The 21,433-nt window shown below is 43.7% G+C and overlaps 1 protein-coding gene across 1 annotated transcript in view; it reads left to right on the forward strand.

The window, feature by feature from the left end:
* The window catches only part of tnikb (TRAF2 and NCK interacting kinase b), a 71,830-nt gene that overhangs the window by 11,998 nt on the left and 38,399 nt on the right, over nt 1-21,433 (forward strand). Inside the window, exons 3-11 of the mRNA XM_080864441.1 lie at nt 16,903-16,959; nt 17,062-17,187; nt 17,367-17,477; nt 17,913-18,003; nt 18,167-18,297; nt 19,875-19,929; nt 20,415-20,493; nt 20,656-20,831; nt 20,932-20,998. Of these exons, the coding sequence (XP_080720567.1) occupies nt 16,903-16,959; nt 17,062-17,187; nt 17,367-17,477; nt 17,913-18,003; nt 18,167-18,297; nt 19,875-19,929; nt 20,415-20,493; nt 20,656-20,831; nt 20,932-20,998 (893 nt within the window). The remainder of the gene's footprint in view (nt 1-16,902; nt 16,960-17,061; nt 17,188-17,366; nt 17,478-17,912; nt 18,004-18,166; nt 18,298-19,874; nt 19,930-20,414; nt 20,494-20,655; nt 20,832-20,931; nt 20,999-21,433) is intronic.

Raw genomic sequence — 21,433 nt, forward strand, 5'->3', positions numbered from 1 at the left:
GTGACGTTATGTACAAGTGGCAGTTCGCTAGCATAACAGATTTGTTTGCTAATTAGCTTCTAGCAGAGAGATTCGTTGTTATCGTGTTGTTGATTCTGTGCTCTGTGTAACAGATGATAAACCGATGTAAAGTTGCCTTCAGTGCATAGTTGTATGCGGTGTGTTGATGCATAATGTCTGACTTTAAGTTTATGTAACCAGGTTGAAGTATAATGTCAGCTTATTTAGCTATATGCTGTACTTGAGTACACCTCAGTTATATCTTTATGTTTATTATGTAATTTGATTCCTAATTGATTTGTATCATTATGCTTTGTCTGCAGAAACCACACATACACACACACACTCTATCTCGCCCAGCTGCGGACACATTCTCAATTGAAAATACAAAGAATGACAACTTTATTCCTGGACTCTGCCTGTTTGTTCCTCTCACATCTGAACATTTGCAAGTGTCCTGACCCGACACTCTGAAGTGATTGCTGCCAGCTCAGATTTCTTTAACCCTTCTGAACAAAGACACAAAGCTGAAGTTATTCTGCCATTACGCTGCACAGCTGCCTCTTCTCTCATTCTCCCCCCTCCCTCTCCTGCTGCTATGAAACTGATCAATGATCAGCTGATCAGCTTTTCTCTCTTGCTTGTTTATCTCCCACTTTGTGCCAGAAACAGGAAACCAGCAGCGGTCACATTAAGCAACAGCAGCACGTTTAAGCTTGATCAGCTGTTGTTAGAATATATTTAATATTAATTTCTAGTATCAGCTGATGTTTGCTGGAGCCACAGCTGTAAACCTGCTGGTCATGATATGGTTTGGATATGTGGTGAGAGGGAAACATGAAGATGAAACCAGGAGATGTCCTTACTGAATCATCAGAGCTGAACAGGTGATGGAGAAACAGGTTTACCTTTTAGGTGACATGAATGAGTTGAAGTTATGAACTGTTTCTGAGAGACAAATAACACCAGGATCCTTTTCTAAGTACCTGACAGCTGGTAACTGTGCAGGGGTGGATCTAGCAAAGTGTTGCCAGGGGGGGCAGGTAGGGCATTAACAGGGAGAGGGGGGCACAAAGAAATACTTTTCTTTCTTATTCTCATTTAAAATGTCTGGCTGTTATTAAATAATTATCTGAATCTTACAACCAAAGTTTTTATCTGATGTAAAATGTATAGAAATCATACATATACCAACAAGACTGTACATCACTGTCACCACAGCGTTTGTTTTCATTCAAAGGCTTTATGGCTTTAATACCTGGGGGGCCGGTCTCTAGTCAAAATGCCCGGGCCGAGTTTTTGTCCCAGTCCAGCCCTGGCGGACGCTGTTTTTGTCAAACTCAAAGTACGCAGTACGCTGCACGGTCGTACTCTCTCCATATTATCCATCTGCACACGTCTGTTACCATCATTGTCATGAGACACTCTCACAAACAAACTCATGACGGTTTAGTAACGCAGTAACGCAGCGTGCTTACGAGAAAGTAGCAGTAATCTAATTACTTTTTTGCAATAGTAATCCCTTACAGCGGTCCCCAACCTTTTTTGTGCCAAGGAGCTGTTTATGTCCGACAATGTTTTCAGGGGCCGGCCTTTAAGGTGTCACAGATAAATACAACAAAATAAAACCAGTACCCAAAAAAAAAAAACCACACAGGAAAAGACCAGGGCTGGGTATCGTCACCGATTTCTAGAATTGATTCGATCCACGATTCAATTTGAATTGGGGAAATTTTGCCTCAGACAGTCAGAAATATTATAATTCAGATCATGCATCAGTACATTTCCATATTTTTATAGATATAAAAAGAAAGCTGACACCTGCGAGACTTTATCAAAGCTGTGACCATCACAGCAGAGGCCTTTGTGTCAAAGTAGCTGAAGATAAAACAGAAAAACATGAAGGTTTTCCTGTTCTGGGATTTTATAAAAATATTCTGCAGTACATCAAAAACAAAAGAAAACCATTAATGAACACATGAACATTACCTGATGCTGCTGACGTGAAGCAGAGCAAAGTTACAGAGGTTTGATTACAGACACAGCTGAGCATTTTGCAATTTTGCATAATTTTAAAAAGTTTAAATTTGTTCAGAAGCCTGTTGAATGGCAGAAAAGTTTTTTTTTTCCTTTTACTTACTTTTCGGAAGTAAGTAAAAGGAAAAAAAAACAGCGGCCGACAGCCTGTAAACAACGGTAGACGTGTGCGTAACAAGCAAGCGAATAATGCAGAAAACAGATTTTTAGACTGGAAACTGTTCTTGAAGTACAGAGAGAGAGCTGTGCATGAAGTGTGATTTTATTGTGGTGGAAACAAAACAGCAAAAGTCAGAGTGAATTCATGACGATGTTTATGTGAAGCGTAGTTTGGATCTTCTTTTGCTGCTGGTTCGCTCAATATTGTTTGGAGAGAGATAAAACCTGCTGAATCAGCGCAAAAAGGGCGTGAACACAAAGCGCGGACCCGCCGACGGATCAGAGTCAGCGAGCTGTCGGCTTTCAGCCCCGACCGTGTCCGTGCCGTCGGGTGAGAAAGGCGACATCTCACTGATTCTGATCCGCGGGTCCGCGCTGTGTATAACGTTTTGGGCAAAATAAATTTATATTTAAAAATCGATTCAGGATTTTAATGAATCGATATCACGTTATCAAAGCCAGAATTGATTTTAATCGATAAATCGATAATCCAAACCCGCCCCTAGAACAGACCCAGCGAAACCGAGTTAATGATAAAAAATGATACAAAAATAAACATTTCACACACAAGCCTCAGCTCTCGTGGCCCGGCACCAAACGACTCACGGACCGGTACCGGTCGGTGGCCCAGGGGACCACTGCCTTACATTACTCGTTACTTGAAAAAAAGTAATAGGATTACAGTAACGCGTTACTTGTAATGAACCACCTTTAACGATACAGCACACATTCGACTCAAGGATACTTTGGTGTACAGAGGAGTTCACGGTCGACTCACCCCTGTCCTGACAGATGGGATGAGGTGTTTGTGCTGTTATGAACTTCAACATTTGACATATTAACGGAGGCCCACCGAGTCTGAGATGAAGCTCCTGGGTTTTTGCAGTTCCTCTGAGCATTGCACAGTCTGACCTTTGGGTGAATTTGCGGGGACGTCCCCTCTGGAAGGACTGGCAGCTGTCAGGAATGTTTTCCACTTGGGAATAATCTTTCTCTGTGCAGAATGATGGACTTCAAATGTTTTTGCTTCTCTAAGATTGTTGCTGATGTCTTCAACACACACCTGAATACTTCACAGTAGCAAACTGTCTGACGTTTGCTTTCATAGAGGTGCTCACATAAGGCTGTTCGCTACAACGATATGTATCACATGGCGACGTCTGTCGTTTCCTATCACGCTATCGTTTGTTTCGCAAACTGTTTACGGCAATATTTTTTCATGGTTTTGATGGTCACTGTAGTGGCTTTATTAATTTCTTAAAGTTCTCTCTTTCTCTTATATTTAAAATATCTACACTATGGACAGACAAGCGCCGACAACAACGACAGTAAACCCAGCATGTGGCTCCACCGTCCACTTGTTTATTTTCCACATTAATCTTTCGCAGTAAAGCTGAAGATCCTGAGATTTTTTCAAAATTAACTGAAATGGTGACAAACAGAAGGACGAGTCAAAACAAATCGAGGACCTTATTCCTAAACAAGGGGCCTCTGTACTCTCTATCTATACATGTAGCATGAACATGGTTTGGTTATTAAAAAGTCTGACACGGACCAGAAAACTGTACTAATGCAAATTATGCAGGAAACCTTTCCCCACCACAGACTAAACACGGCAAGCCTCTTGTACCGCCTACCCAAGAGTCATGTGAAAGAGTACGGAGAGAGTTTATGGATGAGGAGCAAAAGCAAGCCGTCAGGTGCTCAAAATAAACCTCAGACTCAAACGTTAGGACAGGCTTTACCCCGCAGTACGCCGTGTAATAAATACTCTCAAAGAAAATGGCGGCCATTACAACTCGTGCCTAAAAATGTATAGCTTCATGCATTTATCGTCCTGACATGCGTTGTCGGGGAGATAAATGTCTTATATCGGGATTTGGTCACATCGCGCAGGCCTACGCTCACACATGCTGATGATCAGGTAATAAGAAGGGTTTGATCAGCAATACCGGACTGCTTCTTTCTGTGGAAGTAGTGAGGGTATACTTACTTACTTACTTATAAGATGGTATTGCGTGATAGAGCTCTTTCTTTTCACATGACTGTAGGCTAAACGACTGCAGCCCTGACGTGATAGCTGTCACTTTGTCACTTTGCAAAGTAAGATTTTATTTTTATACCGGAAGCAAATTGCTCAGTAGACTCTCTAGGCTATGCTGGAAATTAATTCAGATTAATTAATGTGACGCGTCTCAATTTCCACTATAATTAGCACCAAATTATCCTCTAAACTTCATAAGAAATTGCAATTACGTGGCTGATGCTTTGAAGGAAATTACAGTGAGGCATCAAACGTTAGATATGAGTGAAAACATTTGAAAGGGGAAGTCGAATGCTGTAATGAAAACACTTAGTTTCTGTCCAGTTTTGTGGCATTTATTGAACTAAAGCAGAATCCTTTTTTTCATTCATCCTCCTTGCCAACATTTTCAAGCAGCTTTCAAATCTTTTTTCCACCCTCGGGGCTGCTGACGCCTCCCCTCCCGGCTCCCGGTTTTTAGCAATCTTTCACAGTTACAGGCTGTGAGCGAGCAATGAAGGAGAAATATCTGAATGATGCTGAAAGGCTGCTCGTGGAGGGCGTTAAAGCATGAAAGATACGCTTTAAGTTTACATTTCACTGCGGGCGTTTCGCTGACATCGCCGAGACTGTTCAGCAGATTTGGTGCGTTGCTGACCTTTTGATTGCGCTTGTTGGGAGTTTTCAAAGCTCACACTGGAGGGTTTGACCACTGAGGAGGCCGCTTTGGTTTTTACTGGATTTGATTAATCAGTGAATGAGCTCTCGCAGAGTGGAGTTTATTCAATCTGTTGTATCGATTAAAGCACAGAGAGGCTCCTCCAGCCTTCAAGCTTTCTCTCTCTCGGAATATCTCCCTCTCATTTCGTCTCACTGTGCAGGCCTCATTGATAATAGAGTAGAGTCTTTATTCGCTTAGCAGGTTAAATAAGGAATCTCGCGCAGCCACATAGCTGAGATGCAGGAAACGTGCATGCTTTTCATGCACAGATATGCAACAATAACACACGTGTCTACAGAAGTGCAAAAGTAAAAGACTGGCTCTGGTGCTGGATCCGGTTTATAATATCTCCAGCAAAGCCTTCACACTCATTCATCTCCATCAGATTCCTGACAGCTGGAAAGCTTTATTCAGCTGCAGAGACGCAGCATAAATGGAAGTGTTTGATTTTAGCTCAGAAAGTGAAGTCGCTGTTCTATAAAAGGAGGTCTGAAGACAGGAGCTGCCTGTCGGAGGTGCTGATGTCACCGGCTTTTGTTTGCCATGTATTTTGGTTTCTTCCTCTGAATGCAGCATTCAGAAACACTTTATACAGCAGTCTGCAATTTACAGGAGATTTCATTGTATGAGGAAAGAACCAATAACAACACTGGCTGGCTCCTGCTGCGACTTAAATGAAGGCACAGCAGAAGAAAACAAGACTGTAGGGAACAAATGGGCATTTTGGAGGAAATAGAAGATTAATGAAAGCATATGCATACAAGAATAATTGTAACAGGTTGGCCTACGGTGTGGCTTCCTGTGGGTGTTGTTGCTACAGTGTCATAGTAATGTTGCTCTAGGACCATCAGTGCAACTTATTTTGTGAAGTCACAGCTTCTTAACTGTCTGAATCTGCAATAAATAAAATAAAATATTGGCCAAACGTCATAAAGTTTCTGCGGGACGCTGTTCAGACGCGTGCAAACCAAATGCATAGAAACCAAGATCTCTACAGACGCTCAGTCATGCTCAGAAGCTGCTCCACCATTAAGTAGCCTGGTTGGCAACAGAACTGCTCCCCCTACAGGTGGCGAGTTTTACTGGACAAAAACAGGATACGGCTTTACTTAACTGTTAAGCATACATTGAACGAGAATAGCAGTAAATGGTAGAAATAAGGTTAAAAGTTTCTTCTAATATCAAATATCAAATTTTTATTGTTTCTATTCTGGCACTTCTTTAATGTGTGACCGTCTTCAAAATGTGGAGCAAACAAAGTACTTGGTAAAGTAACGGTGACTCTTTATATTTTGTATACTGTCTGTAATCCCTTCTGTAGTGTAGAGGACTAAAGTCCACATAAAGATTAGACTATGTTGCCTTAAAAAGGATCAGACACAAGAGGTTTATGTTACATATGGAGTTACTTGTTCATGTTAGTAAGGCTGCAGTAAAAACAATAGGATTAAATAGTATTTATTTGTTCATGTTTCTGCTAGCATAAACTGCTGGCAGAAAGCCTCGAAGGCAAACTTTTTCTGTGTGTCGTTTTTTTTCCCCCACACGTTGCAGCATTATGACATCACGTTAGTCACTTCATGTGACAGCCTGGGGAAACATACCAGCCTGCGTGGTTACCTTCCTCTTTTGTTGTTTCTTCTCTTTCTGCAAAGCGAAACTTGTTCAATGTTTGTCTGGTTTGCTGATGAGTGCCTGCATGCTTGTTGAGTAAGTTGGAGTTTCTGCATCTGACACTTCTTTGTAACTTCCTGAAACGGATTCGGAAACTCTTGTGCCCACTTCGCACAGCAGTTGGCCTCATGTGGAGCTGAGAAAGTAGCCACTCTGAACAAATGCAACACTGTGAGTGTCTTCCAGGAGTCTCTGTCTAAAAATGTGCTCTGTTGAGTCACATCTCTGTGTGACGGCAGGATTTTCAGCCTGACCTTGAGTCTGGCCGCTCTCTGCAGCTGGACACACTTTGGCCTTCAGACACCTTTTACACAGCAGTTTATTTCGAGCTCATCCGGACGTTAGCTGTCTAAGCTGCAAAGCGGCATTTTAGCATGAAAACTGCTGCATGTGTTTCAGCAGTCTTCAGTTTGCAGCAGGTTCCAGGTTATTCTGCATTTAGCTGGAAAGAAGAGCTCGTTCCATGAAGAGAGTTCCTGGGAACACTGGCATCTCACTTCCTGGCATCAAACCCCAGAGATTAGTGCAGACACTGGTACATGATTCATGCAGTGAAATAACAGTGTGCAGTACATCACAGGCTGCATTGTACGTGTAAGTGTTACTAATCGTTCCTTTTTTAGAAATGATCAGCAGAGATTAATCAGAAAATGACCTTTGTTATGGCAGATAAGTCATTTCAGTAGGAAACCAGAAGGTGAGTCATGACAGAAAAGCTGATATGTGTTGCCATAAATAATTGGCTTGGATTTGAAAGCAGACCTCCAAGAAAAGAATCATAAACGGACAATCTTTGTTTCAGCCGTGTCTCCAGGTTTACAAGCACACATACGTTTGAATTTCTGGGATAGTTCATCTGGAAAAGTGGAAGCAAAAGTCAGCTTTCCACAGGGTAGCCTCGGTCATGCCCTGTTTATCAGCTATTTTGCCCTAAATGGAACTGTAATTTACAAAATAAAGATTGTTGTGTGAAATAAAACTTTTTTGGTGATTAAGACCATAAAGATTTAAGGTCAGTTTTTGTTGGCGTCGTAAAGTGAGAAGTCAGGTCATTTCCTCATAGACTTCCATATAGGAAGATATTCCAATCCTAGTTATATAATGGACATGGGTGTAATCTGTAGACTCTCAGCTTTCATTTGAGGGTATCCACATTCACACTGGATGAAGAGTTTCAACCCCTTAACATGTGCCACATAGCAAGGTGCAAGCCGCTCGTAAGCCTCAACAATATTAAGGCTAGATTGGACTAAAACATCTCAAAATCCAGCACAAAATGGAAAAACATTCTTTGGACAGATGAAAGATCAACCTCTACCAGAATACTAGTGTTTACTGATGATGTGACACAGGACAGAAGAAGCTGAATGAATGCTGATGTGTTCAGAGACAGACTGTCTGCTCAAATCCAGCTAAATGCAGTCAAACCGATTGGGCGGCGTTCCATAATACAGATGGACAATGACCTAAAACATACAGCCAAAGCAATGTGTTGCAAAAATGTTGACTAAAATCACGACTCCTGCACTTTTCTCCTCCACAGGAGATCTTATTGAGGTAGTGCTAGCTCTTCGGGTCTACTGCTATCACTCGTCTTATAGCCACAGTCGTCCTGAGAACCCAAGCTAGTAGCATTAGCATCCAGGACTGTAACGCTGGCACAGCTGTCAACAGCCTTTCTCCCGCAGATTGTTTTGCTTCCTCCTGGCTGACTGACCTGACCCGTAGCGTACATCCTGCTAATTTGAAAGGCAAAAAGGTAAAACACCAAGTGATCCACCCGGGCAAACCTGTTGGCTGTTAGAGAGAATGCAGGTTTAAGGCATTACCCCACTTCACTTGTGGGGTCTGCAATTATTTTTTATATACAGTCAGATAGCAAAGCTCAGATATGTTTCTGTACCAACCTCTCATTCTTTATTTTTAACACACAAGAGACTGTGAGAGCACAAGGTGAGGAGAGGGAGCTCCCACTGGCACAGAGAAGAAACCGGAGCTGAGATGTGCAAGCAGGGAGCCGGTAGAAATTAATGTAGTGTTTCAGGACTGGAAATAGGACAGTAATGACAGCAGTGCAGTTTGGGTGATGAATGTCAAACAGGAGTCTGCAATTGACTTGCTGCCTTCGTTAGTCGGCAACAGAAATACCCATTTAAATTAAACATTCATATTTCAGCCACGTTTGCAGTCAACTATGGGGTAACACTGTCTTATTTTGCCACTTACTTGTGTGCAGGATGTGGCTCTGAATGGTTGTATGGGACAGCTTTGCTCCAGGTGTCACAGCACACCTGGCGAATTTAAGGTGCAGCAGCGGCTTAGTTGTGGCAACCAGACAGCCTCAGTCAGGGCCAGATGTGTCCCAGGTGTGGGCCAAACATGCATTTGGGTGTCACGTTTAAGTTTAGGCGTTAGACATCTACAGCCTCTTTGACATTAAAACAAGGGTTGGCAACATTTCTGATGATGAGTGCCATCTAAAATTTCCTCAGAAATCAATGTGCCATATGACTGCATTAGCAATAAATTTAATAACACTCTACACGAACAGTTACACGCTTTATAAAACAACTTTACAGAATGATATTTGTTCGCAGATGTTGGCAGCTGTCTGCGAATAGTTATCAGCTATTTTGAAACAAAAAAACAAACACTTTTATCCATAAATCCAGCTTTGTGTCTTTTTCCATTGTAGCTGAAGTCCGGGACAAACTGTGTTCCTTTTCAGCTCAAAACGAAACGCGTAATATTTTCTCTGAATGAGGGACCATTCCATTTTTAAGGAGCTGTTGGCAACTCTACTAACGAACCTCATGAATAAAATAATGTTCACCATCAGTAACATCATAGCAACCGAACAGCTGTATAGAAACTCCGTCATGCTAGCTAGCACGCAGTACGAAAAAGTCAGCATAACGAAAATAAACTCCACCTAAACTTGGTTTATATCTGACCCAGATGGACTGCAGGTCATAATTTCTTACCTGAAGTTCAGTTCACCTGATGCTCGGACCGGCGGCCGCCTCGGGTCTCTCCTCCTGCCTCCCCTTTCCCTCATCCACCTGCTGGCCTCAGTGGGAGCTCCGCCACAGACACGACTAAACAATTGAGTTATTTTTACACATCTGCCAGCATCTGGCCAATCCACCACCTTTCATTGTTTATACCGTTACAAAAAACAAAACAAACAAACAAACGAATGAACAAAAATCATCGACCCATAAAAACGAAAAATCACATCGGGCATACCAATGGCCAGTCCAACTATAGTTGTGCCATCAGTTAACCCTTCGTGCCCAGGGTTGCCGACCCCTGCATTAAAAAATGGCAGTCAAGAGTCAGTATTGCTTTAAAGTGTGACCCCAAGGACTGCTGACATCCATACCTGTCGAGTTAGGAATGACATCATTTTCACTTTCGTTGCCGCTGATGCGCCGTGGCACCGACACAAAAGTAGATCTGAGTTTCTCTGAAACTAAATTGTCTTTGACAGCATGGCAGTATTTCATGCCTTGGGAATGATGATAAGCTAGTTTAGCTGCTGCCAGTATGGGGGTTTGAAAACAAAATAACAGCCTGCTGTTTGGTGTATTTTGGCCTCCAGTGTTTGCTTTTAAGCTCCTTTAAAACAGAGAATAATGCTTCTTTGAAACTGTGGTTTTCATATTTTCAGTTGTCCTTTTGCAGTCACTTCTAAAATGCCAAACGTGGTGAATTTGTGTATTTCTGCGACAATAGGACGCAGACAAAAGCCCACGCTGGTTGCACAAGCTCGCCGTTTCCAGAGGACGTGTTGTTACATTAGAGCGCAGAGAGAGAAACGCTAATTTGTGTCTGTCAGTCTGTTTCTGTCGTAATGTGTCGGGGCTTGTGTTCAGGTTAGGAATGCGAGGCTTGTCTGAACGCGGGACCTGAGGTGTGTTTTTACGCCTGAGGCAGCCTCAAAAGGATATTCTGCCCTTTTCTACCTCCAGTCATCCTCCTCCTCCGCCTCCTCCTCACCTGCCACCTCCCTCTGTTCTCCCTCTGCTGCTATCTTTATCTCTCTCCCTGCATATGTGCGGATTCGGGTGATATTTTAATGCAGCTTCCTCATGCCGCCCGGCCTCCATAATCTGGCTCGAGCACGCGCACACACGTGAACACACGCTGGGAGCTCTGTGTCACCTTTGGGAGATTCGTCTGGCCGGCCGTCGGTGTCGGAGGAAGAGAGATAGCAAAACAAAGAGCCTCTGTGAGATGCTATCTCTTCCTCTCATCTCGCCGCCGTTATCTGCCTCGCCTTTTATTGCCCCATCGTGCTGGATCGCTGCCGTTTGTCCTGCAGTCACAGCAGCACTTCACACACTTAACCCGAGGTCCAGGGAGCAGGTTTACTGACTTTTCGAATTATAACTTAGCTTCAGCTGCACAAAGCTGCTGCCTACTAGTGACTTAGCCGTGTACCATCAACAGGAAGAGTGAGACAGGCTGCTACTTTGTCAGACTGTAAAGGTGCTGTTATGTTTAAAATAATTAGTCAGAAAGTTGTTGATTGATTTGTATGAGAACTTGATCCAAGGTGGAGCTTGGTCCCGGCTGGGCATGAGTAACATCTGGAGATCTGGATCCAGGAATTTTTGAAAAGATTATTTTCCATTGCGAAACAGGCCAAGTCATACGTTTCAGCTTTATCTTGATCTTGATCTTCTCATGGTGCAGTGGTTAGCACTGTTGCCTCACAGCAAGAAGATTCTGTGTTTAAATCCACCATCTTCCTGTGTGGGGTCTGCATGTTCTTCCTCCCACGCTCTACAGACATGCAGTTATCGAGGTAGCTGGAAGAGGCTCCAGCCCCCCCGTGAACTTGAATTGGACCAGTGGAAGAGAATGTACTGAATCCTAAATATGACGAGTTCATGGCTGGTGTGGAGCGTTTCCATGGGTAGTATTTAAATCGCAGGGCTGGACAGTTCAGGCTTTAATGAACAAACCTTACATACAGAGAGAAGGATGATCACCATCGTTAGGCACTTCCTGTTTTATTTTATTATATTAGAGCATATTGTTTTATACTTCCTGCCTTCTTTGTGCTACACCTGTCAGTTAATCGCCTACGTCAGTGTATCATGTACCTCCTGCCTCACTTACACTCGGGCTTTCCAACATTCCTCGTATGTTGACGTTTGTTTATTTACTTATTTTCCCCCTTAAATGTTTGTTGCTTGCTGATCATTATTGCAGCAGTTCTCCAGATTTCTAAAGGATTTTCAAAACTTTTCTTTGAGCACTGGCAGTTTTTCAGTCCACTTTACACTGACCTATGAGTGTGACCTCATTAAAGCATAAAACAGGAACTAACTGAAGCAATAAATCAGTGTTGTGTCTACACAGCTTAGTAAATAACCTTGTATCACATTGATTGTTCACATTTCTTAGCTGAAACTATGAAAGATGCCAAAAATAATTGTCAGACATATAATAGTATTTTTGCGCCATCAAGGTGATTCCCAAAGAGCTATTAGTTAAAAACATGGCACATCTAAGCATGATGTAAAGTGTGTCCTTAAAAGCGTGAGGAAACCGGACACATGTAGAACAGAGAAGGCCTGAAAATGATCTACAGTGAATAAACAAGCTGGAAGTCATTAAGAAATGGTTAAAAAATCCAGCAAAGATCTGACACAGAACCTGAGCGATGTATCTGGACATTCAGTGTTTGCACTGTTTACTGAGGCCTCATCAGGAGAGAGGTCCAACAGTTACAGTCCACAGCCATCTAGAAAACACAGTGGGGGTCTGTCATGGTCTCAGGCTGCATTTCATCCAATGGTGTTGCAGATCTTCTCCATATAAAAGTGCGATCGGATACAATACCATCTGGAAACAATGACCCCAAAGAGACAATGCACTAAAAACACACATGAATAGAAAAGCACAGAGCCTCATTATTGAAGCAGTGTGGGACGATGTTAACAGAACAAACTCCCAGAGAAGAACTTTGATGTCTGAGAATTATTCCTGATGACAAAAAGCTGAGTTCAGCCCGTGTTGAAGGGTAAAGGCGGTCATACCAAATGACTTTCCATGTTTCCATGCATTACTGCATCTTTTCCCATTCTCCTGCAGAATATAAAGGAATTAGTGGTGGCTCAAGACTTTTGCACAGTACTGTATGTTATTATGCAGCAGTTGTGGTGGTCTAGCCCACTTGTGATCAAATTGTTTGTTTGCGGCCCCCGAGCTAAAATGATTTAGACACCTGCTGTAAAAGATGCTTCGGTGTAATTAATCAGTTTTATTCTCGCCGCGTAAATAAACAGAGACAGCAGGAAAGGTGCGTGTGATTTGTGTTCATTCGTCAGGTTTTTCCCCGACTGTTAGGCCAGCTCAGAGTTTAGAGCTGTGCACATTTTCTCGTGCGGAGGTACGAACGCATTGTTTGTTATTGAGACCGATCAGAGCGAGCGTGAATCAAGCTTTACACCGACATTAATGGACAGTTTTGCTTTGTGGTTTCCACTCCTGCCTGTCTGTCATAGAACTGACTGGGAGACAGTGGAGACTAAACTAATTATCATATTTTAAAGGGAGGCTGGTGTACACTTGAGCTTTTAATGGCAGCTGGTGGGTGAAGGTTGGAGTCGGTTCACAGCACATCTACTAAAATGGCATCTGACTAGAAAGGTTTCGATTGGATCGTTAACGACAGATCCAAGGTCAGCTTTCGGTAAAATGTGACTGGCATTGTTAGCACGCTGTGAATCATCAGGCTGGTTTTTAGATCAGCTTTAAAGCAAAAAACTGACATTTTCCTAAAGTTATTGACGATTCCAAAGGCTGAATTATCGAACACTTGGCACAGGTGAAAGAAATCGAGGGAGTCGGCGCGATGAAACAGGAAACAAAAGATGTGAGACGCACAAGAGAGACAGGGAGAGAACAAGAGACTTTCAGCACTCCGAGGTGATTTCAGCCTGTCAGATATATTCAGTGTCTGATGCAACGCTGAGTAACCGAGACGCCGTCTGCGTGAGTGTGTGTGTGTGTGTGTGTGAGCTTGTCTATTTCAGCGTGTGTGTCTGAATCTGAGGGACTCACATGTGCAAGTGACCCAGTGTGTGAAATATCATGGCCTCTAACACACACACATGTACACACACACACACAAACTGCCATCGCTTTGCCTCCTCCAACCCCACATTCATTCATTGCCCTCACTGCCAGGCCTGTTGCTAGGTTACCGTTAGGAAATGGTGTGTGTGTGTGTGTGTGTGTGTGTGTGTGTGTGTGTGTGTGTGTGTGTAGTGAGGTGGATGAATTTCCACTTTCTCGCTTTAACAGCTGCTGTGATACCGGCTTCGCTTTGAAGGAGGAGGAGGAGACGTTAGACTCAGTGTTGGATTTTAGTTCAGCTTCACTGTAAATTATTTAAACTCAAAGTCGTCACAGTGCTGAAAAAATGGGAGCTAACAGGCTGCGGCGATGTGCCCTGCAGTGAGCGCGGGGCCTTTACCTTTGGAAAGACAAACCGGAGATTGAAGCCATGAGTTGAACAGTTTCCTGTTATAGTTTATATTTTAAATGCAGAGTTGAACGCATGGTTATTCTGCGTTATATCTGCAGCGTCTGGGAGTATAAATATCAGTGAGTCCTTGGCGAGGGGCGCTGACCATGAATGAATTATTTTATTAATGGGACAGTTGTTTGCACTTTGTTAGGTACAGCCAGACTTGACATGATAGCATCCATAATGTAAATCTGGTGCTCTGCTGGATTAAGATGTGGTGACTGCTGAGGTCATGTGAGTACAGTGAACTCACTGAGGTGACTTAAACTGTGCGACATGTTGTGTTATGTTGCACAACATAAAGTTGGGTACGCTGGTTATAAAGAAATGGACATGGTCAGCAGCAATACTCAGATAGGTTGGTGTTTAAATGACGCTCAGCTGGTACTACACCATTACACCACCCGCAGCCTGAACTGCTGATCCAAGGCAGGATGGATCCATGCGCCGTGTTGTTTTCCCCAAAGTCTGGCCCTAGCATCGGAATGTTGCAGGAGAAGTAAACACAGACAAGACGACGTTTTGCAATCCTCTGCTGTCCAGTTTTGGTGAACCTGTGAATTGTAGCCTCAGTTTCGTCCTCTTAGCTAACAGGAAGGACACTTGTTGTGTTCTTCTGCTGCTGTGGAACATCAGTTTCAAGGTTCAACATGTTGTGTTGTGCACGTCTGTATTCCTTGTTTGTTACAAGTAGCTGTTTGAGTTACTGTTATCGTTCCAGCAGCCTATCAGCTATTCTGGTAAATGAACTAAATGGCCTGTATTTGTATAGCGCTTTACACATCCAGTCATCCACACATTCACACACTGGTGATGGCAGCTACATTGTAGCCACAGCCACCGAGGCAAGGCTGCCGGACACTGGCGCCACCGGGCCCTCCGACCACCACCAGTAGGCAACGGGTGAAGTGTCTTGCCCAAGGACACAACGACCGAGACTGTCGGAGCCGAGGCTCGAACCGGCAACCTTCCGATTACAAGGCGAACTAATCTAATCTATAACACCAATAAGGAATTTTGTTCCCAGAGAGCTGCTGCTCGATGCTCGATGTAACATAAAGTATCGATTCTTACTTCTGTTTGGCTCTTTGTCGTTTTCATCTACCTGACAAGCTACACGTGGCTGAACTCTAGACCAGGCCAAACTTAAAGGTGAATTAATGAGCATAAAATGAATAAATAGTACAGCATGAATATGTAAAAGCATCCCACTTGAATTCAAAAGCAGAGGAGTTCTCAGGTGTTTGCAAAGCACAGTGTTCTGCTACATGTGAAGGGTACTTTCTGGTGATTCATTTTTCACTTCTGTGACGATTATCTGGCTGCACACGTCTGTGAAGTGTAACAGCGACGATAAACAAGCAAGCGGCGTGCTTTTATCGCTGGAGGAAGCTGCAGACAGACACATCTCTCGTGGGCACACGATCTCTTGTGATCAGAACAGTGTGTTGTCAGACGGGATCACGTAGTAAGACATGTGGCAAAAAGTATGTAAAAGGAAAGAATGCAATCATAGTTAGTGTGAAGTCATCGGCTAGACAAACCAAAGAGGGATGCTGCACACTCATGTGGCAGTTATCCTTTTAGACTCTGTTGAGTGTTAATATTTAATAAATATAATATTGTATTTACAAAACCTTGAAACGAGCAACTGAGACTGTGAATAGATCAGGAAAGTGTTTACTAAGAGCGAACCAAACCTTTCCTCTCACAGAGTTCTCTACAGTCAGACTTGTTTTTGCCCCCTGCTGGCCATCAGAAGAAATACAGGTGTGCAGCACTTCCGGTGCTTTTCTACTCTAATTAATTCATTTTTACTAAAAGCTTCATTCACCCAATCACATACATGCGTTCATTTTCTCTGTACCCAACATTTATGCACACATTCACATAACTGTGAATGCACTGGGAGCAGCCCAGGGTTCAGTATCTCGCCCGAGGACACTTCAACATGCCGATTGGCGTAGCAGGTTAGTAGGAGACCCCATAATAATGAGGCATAATATGATGCTTCATATGGCAATGAGACATCGACTTCCCCAAGTCTCAAGCAGCCACAAAAACAGCTTGTCAGGTTTCGAACGCTGGTTCTCTGTCAGCTGTATAGTTTCCTCTCCAATCTCAGCCGGGCTCCTTACAGTCCAGTTAGCATGCACACAGGACCACAGTTTGGGTTTACATGCACACTTTCATACATTAAAGACATGTTAAAAATCAAACGTCTTCCATCTGGATCTACCGGCTTCTATTTTAGTCGTTGAGGAAGCCTATTGAAGGAGTTGACATTGGGTTAGATGGATTCTGTATCATCATCATCATTCTTTCTTTGAAGTTTCATGGTAAAGGTGTTTTTTTCCAGCTGAATATACTGAGAATAAGGGCTGTTGCTGTATTTTCGAACAGTATTTGGAACTTGGATCCATAATATGTCAACCTTTACTGAGACCATATTTGCAAAAGAGTCTCTGACTGTATATTGTACACTTTTGTTTGTCCACAAATTCTGGACAGATGGACAGTGCAAAACATAAATATGTCCCCAGAAACCTGCTCTGCAGAGGGCTAAGGCCTGCTCATCTGGATTCCCATCAGAAATCGCTCCAAAACAAGGAATTAGAGGAAGCAAACTGGGTTTGCTCTGTTCTTAAGAGATTAAGGGACGGAAATGTTGAGTAAATGTGTCCTAGATCCAAATCCGTGACTCATGTCTTTGATCGCCTCTCCACCTGTGTTCTTCAGGGTCGCCATGTCAAAACTGGCCAGCTCGCTGCCATCAAGGTCATGGATGTCACAGGCGTGAGTGACACACACCGTCTTTAATCCAGCCTTTCTGTTATACTGGGACCGTGTGTGTTATTGGCATTGTGCTGCATCTGTCTCTGCGTTTGTGTGCTTTAGGATGAGGAGGAGGAGATTAAAGCCGAGATCAACATGCTGAAGAAGTACAGCCACCACAGGAACATAGCAACCTATTATGGAGCCTTCATCAAGAAAAATCCTCCAGGAGTGGACGACCAGCTCTGGGTTAGTCACACGAACACGTTTTGTTAGCTGAGCTTAAATCAGTCTGACTGAAAGCTCCCCTGACCCACAACGACAACACGTCCTGTATATAGAGAACAAAGGATGAGATGACTGATAGAGGTTTGCAGTGAAGTGAACAGTTAATAATAAACCCAAAAACTGCACGTATGTTTGTGCAGCTGGTGATGGAGTTCTGCGGGGCCGGCTCGGTGACAGATCTGATCAAAAACACCAAAGGGAACTCCCTGAAGGAGGAGTGGATCGCCTACATCTGCAGAGAGATCCTCAGGGTAAGAACCAAAACGCTGTCGCCTATGTTTACATGTTTTCCCACAAAGAAGAAACACCCAGTTGTTTCCCAGAGGAACACCGTCAGAGTCTTTGCAAAAAAGAAAAAGTCTGCCACATGTGTGTGGACAAAACTGACAAGAAAGGAAATTTGTAAATGCATCTAAAATAAATGAAATCAAATTTATAACATTTATATAAATATAAATGACAGATTTGTAAGGAAAAATGTAGATTGGTTAATTATAAATGACAATCAACAATACAAATCTAACATGTACACCTGGTTTTGTGTATCTGCATATTTTGGCCTCAAAGAGCTGAACTGAAATAATGAAGCGATGAAGCTCACGGATTAGCGAGCCTCTCCTCTGCCTCCTGCTGTTCTGTTTTGGATCGTAAGACGACCTTTGCCACTTGTTTCCCCTTGTCTCCAGGGTCTGACCCACCTCCACCAGCACAAGGTCATCCACAGAGATATCAAAGGCCAGAACGTGCTGCTGACGGAGAACGCGGAGGTCAAACTCGGTGAGGAAGCAGCAGCATTTATTCTAAGTTTCATCCTAATTATGGTGACTTGTGTTATAGTTAGAAGGCTCCTGAGGGGCCGCTCTGGATGCGTGCTGTCAAAAGCATAACATGTACAGCTCGGCACTGCACCGCAGCGCTATGAACAGTGTTTTGTGTGCAGTGGACTTTGGTGTGAGTGCTCAGCTGGACCGTACGGTGGGACGGAGGAACACGTTTATTGGGACCCCGTACTGGATGGCCCCGGAGGTCATCGCCTGTGACGAGAATCCTGATGCCACGTATGACTTCAAGGTAATTTATTCTAACTAACAGTCGCCTCAGGACTCGGTGAGCTAACTTTAGGCTTAACTTTGTACTAGGATACATCGTCATGGTAACCTATGCTGCACTAAACCACCACTGAGTTTCCTGAAAACAGAAGATCGTTCAGCCCTCGGTTTGTGGAACCCGAGAACATCGTCCACGGGCGCTTGTATTAGTGACGTGTGGAGCCATTTCACACAGTCGTGCTGGTTTTGTATTGATCCTATCGTTGGTAATGGATTAGGGTTTAGTTCATATTGATTCTGTGAGGTTAAACAGCACAGCTGGTGTTGCACAGACGCCAGTTTACCTGATAAACGAAAGGAGACTCGGGTGAAGTCATTAGCACAGGATCATATAAGATAAGTGATGATTTATAGAGCTTGTTTTTCCTGCTAAAAGTGTCTCCTCTGTTGGACCCCGAGCAAACAAAATGAACCAGTCATTCTCAGCCTCCCCAGCTTCATGTTAGCACCAGCTTAAAGCTTGAGCAGGAGTCGTATGGGATGACCTGAGACGCTCTCTCGTGTTGGTCGATTTTCGCTGTCTTCATCCTGCCATAGGACAGCATTTGTCTCTGAGGTTTTCCTATAACAGCTCTCATCCTCCATCTCTGTGCTAATGTGTCTGTATGTATCCCTTCAAATTGCTCATATTTAGTTTTGCGTCTTGTTTTAATTACAAAGTTACAGCAGTGCTGTACAGTTTATGGGCGGATTTCCAGCTCAGCTACGCTTCATAAATCGTGTTTTTGCCTGGATGCTAAACATTAGCGTAACAGCTGATCTGATCAGGCTGTTGGAGCTCAGTGACGTCTCCGTGTTTGTTTGATCTGAACTGAAGGAGCATTTAAATCTGCAATTAATAAGCTGGGATAAGATCTCACGAGTACAGATCCAGTTTAACAGTGCACGCGTGATTTTCCACACTGGTCAAACAAACCTAAATAAGTACACTTTAAAACGAAGGAAAAGGTAAAGTTTTTCCTGCTTTTCTTTTTTATTAAATTGCCCTCCTGTAGTTCAATTTCTCGTCCGAGTCAAACTGCTTGTAGCTGTGAACAAACAGCGCGCACTGACCTTTAAAAACAATCCCTCTCACATCATATCTGTTGTTTTTTGGAGTTGTGTAATCTCTGATTATTGCTACCCGAGCGCACCAACAGAAACGAGTATCGTTCCTTCAGAGAGCTGAAATCAGTGGGTCTGCAGCGGTTACTGTAAGAGGAGCGCACTGTAATGGGGACAGGACGAACCCCTGTGGCGAGCTGGTGGAGGATGTGCGCCTACACCATTAACTCCAACCCTCCGGGGCTTTACGTGACGAGAAAGCCTGAGTCCGTCTGACAGCACGAACAGCTCAGATCTGCACCTAAAAACAGAAACATAATAATAATAATATGGTTGAAATGTTAAAGACGGGCATCTCCAGCACAGGCACAGATGGGGAGCTGACTGTATTTTTATCGCTTAACAAGTACACCGATTGGCGCGCCGATCTCCTGAAAGTGTTGAGTCGGTAACACGTTGGGAGGATGTGAACGTTTCGTGTTTCTCTCTCTGCAGAGTGATCTGTGGTCGCTCGGTATCACAGCCATAGAGATGGCAGAGGGAGCGCCACGTAAGTGTGATTACACCGTTATCAGCTGACACTCACAGCACAGTTTGTCTGCGAGCTAAACGACTAAATCGATGTCTTTTTCTTTTTTCTCTTTCTGCTTTGCACCTCTTCTTCTTCTTCCTGTCTCCTTCCCTCCCCTTCTTTTATCCTGCAACTTTAAATACTTCCTTTCCTCTCCCTTCCTTTCCTTTCCTTTCCTTTGCTCTCCTTTCCTTTCCTATTCTCCTGTCTTCTTCTCCCATTTCATGTCTCATCATTTCTTGTCTCTTGTCCTTCCCTTTTGTCTTATTTCCTGTTCTTGCTCCACCTTTGCATCATTTCCTTTCTCTCATCTCCTCTCCTTTCCTTTATCCACATTTTGGCACCTTTCCTAATCTCATCTCCTCTCTCCCATTTTTCCTTTTTAATTTTTTTAATTCCTATCTTTTTGCTTTCTTGCTTTCTTTCCTTTCCTCTCTCTCCTTTCCTTCCTTTTGCCTCCTCAGCTCTGTGTGACATGCATCCAATGAGGGCGCTCTTCCTCATCCCCAGAAATCCTGCCCCGAGACTCAAATCAAAGAAGTGGTGAGTCACTTAAACGCACACACATGCTGTCAGACATCTCTACACAAACACGATGTGACAGTGGCCTGTAAGAGGGTAAAGCTGCAGCTCTCCCTTTAATGAAGCTGCTGTTTTAAGAGAGAGAGCTATCAGCGATTAACTGGTGTGTGTGCTCGCGGTCAGGTCGAAGAAGTTCCAGTCGTTCATAGAGAGCTGCCTGGTGAAGAGTCACAGCCAGAGGCCGAGCACCGAGCAGCTCCTCAAGCACCCCTTCATCAGAGACCTCCCCAACGAGCGGCAGGTCCGCATCCAGCTGAAGGACCACATCGACCGCACCAAGAAGAGGAGGGGCGAGCGAGGTGAGCAGGCACTAACTCACCTCAGCTCACAGCTGCCTGAAGCCTCCGCTGTCAACAGATGTAAACACTGACCTGAAATCTCTGTTTGTTTTCCCCTCAGATGAGACGGAGTACGAGTACAGTGGGAGTGAGGAAGAGGATGAAGAGAGGGACATAGGAGAGCCCAGGTATGTTTACTCATGCCGTAGCCTCCACTGTAGCTGCTGGTGTTAACAGGCAGAAATCTAGAATCCAAAACTGAAGCACCACAAATCCAGTTGCCGGAGTGGCAGCGACAGTGAGACACTCCCCATCGACTCCCACAGCTTTGCAACAGAAATGAACGGTTTACAGCCTGTTAAAACACAATGTTTTGGTCTTTGTAGATACCTTCCACCTTCACAAGTGTTTAAAACAAAATAACTCACGTGTTTAAATTTATTTAGGGCTTAAAGTTAGAGGTCTGGCTGCTCTATGCTACAGCTGTCTATTAAACATCCTTTCAGCTGACTCAACGCTGACACCAGCCTCAAGTGGCCACTACAGGAACTGCAGCTTCTTGGAACTTCAGCTGTAGCTTCACTTGCAGTCTCAGAATTTACCGCTTCATATAACAACCATGG

The sequence above is a fragment of the Rhamphochromis sp. 'chilingali' genome, assembly GCF_963969265.1.
Source record: "Rhamphochromis sp. 'chilingali' genome assembly, chromosome: 18".
Taxonomy (NCBI): Eukaryota; Metazoa; Chordata; class Actinopteri; order Cichliformes; family Cichlidae; genus Rhamphochromis; species Rhamphochromis sp. 'chilingali'.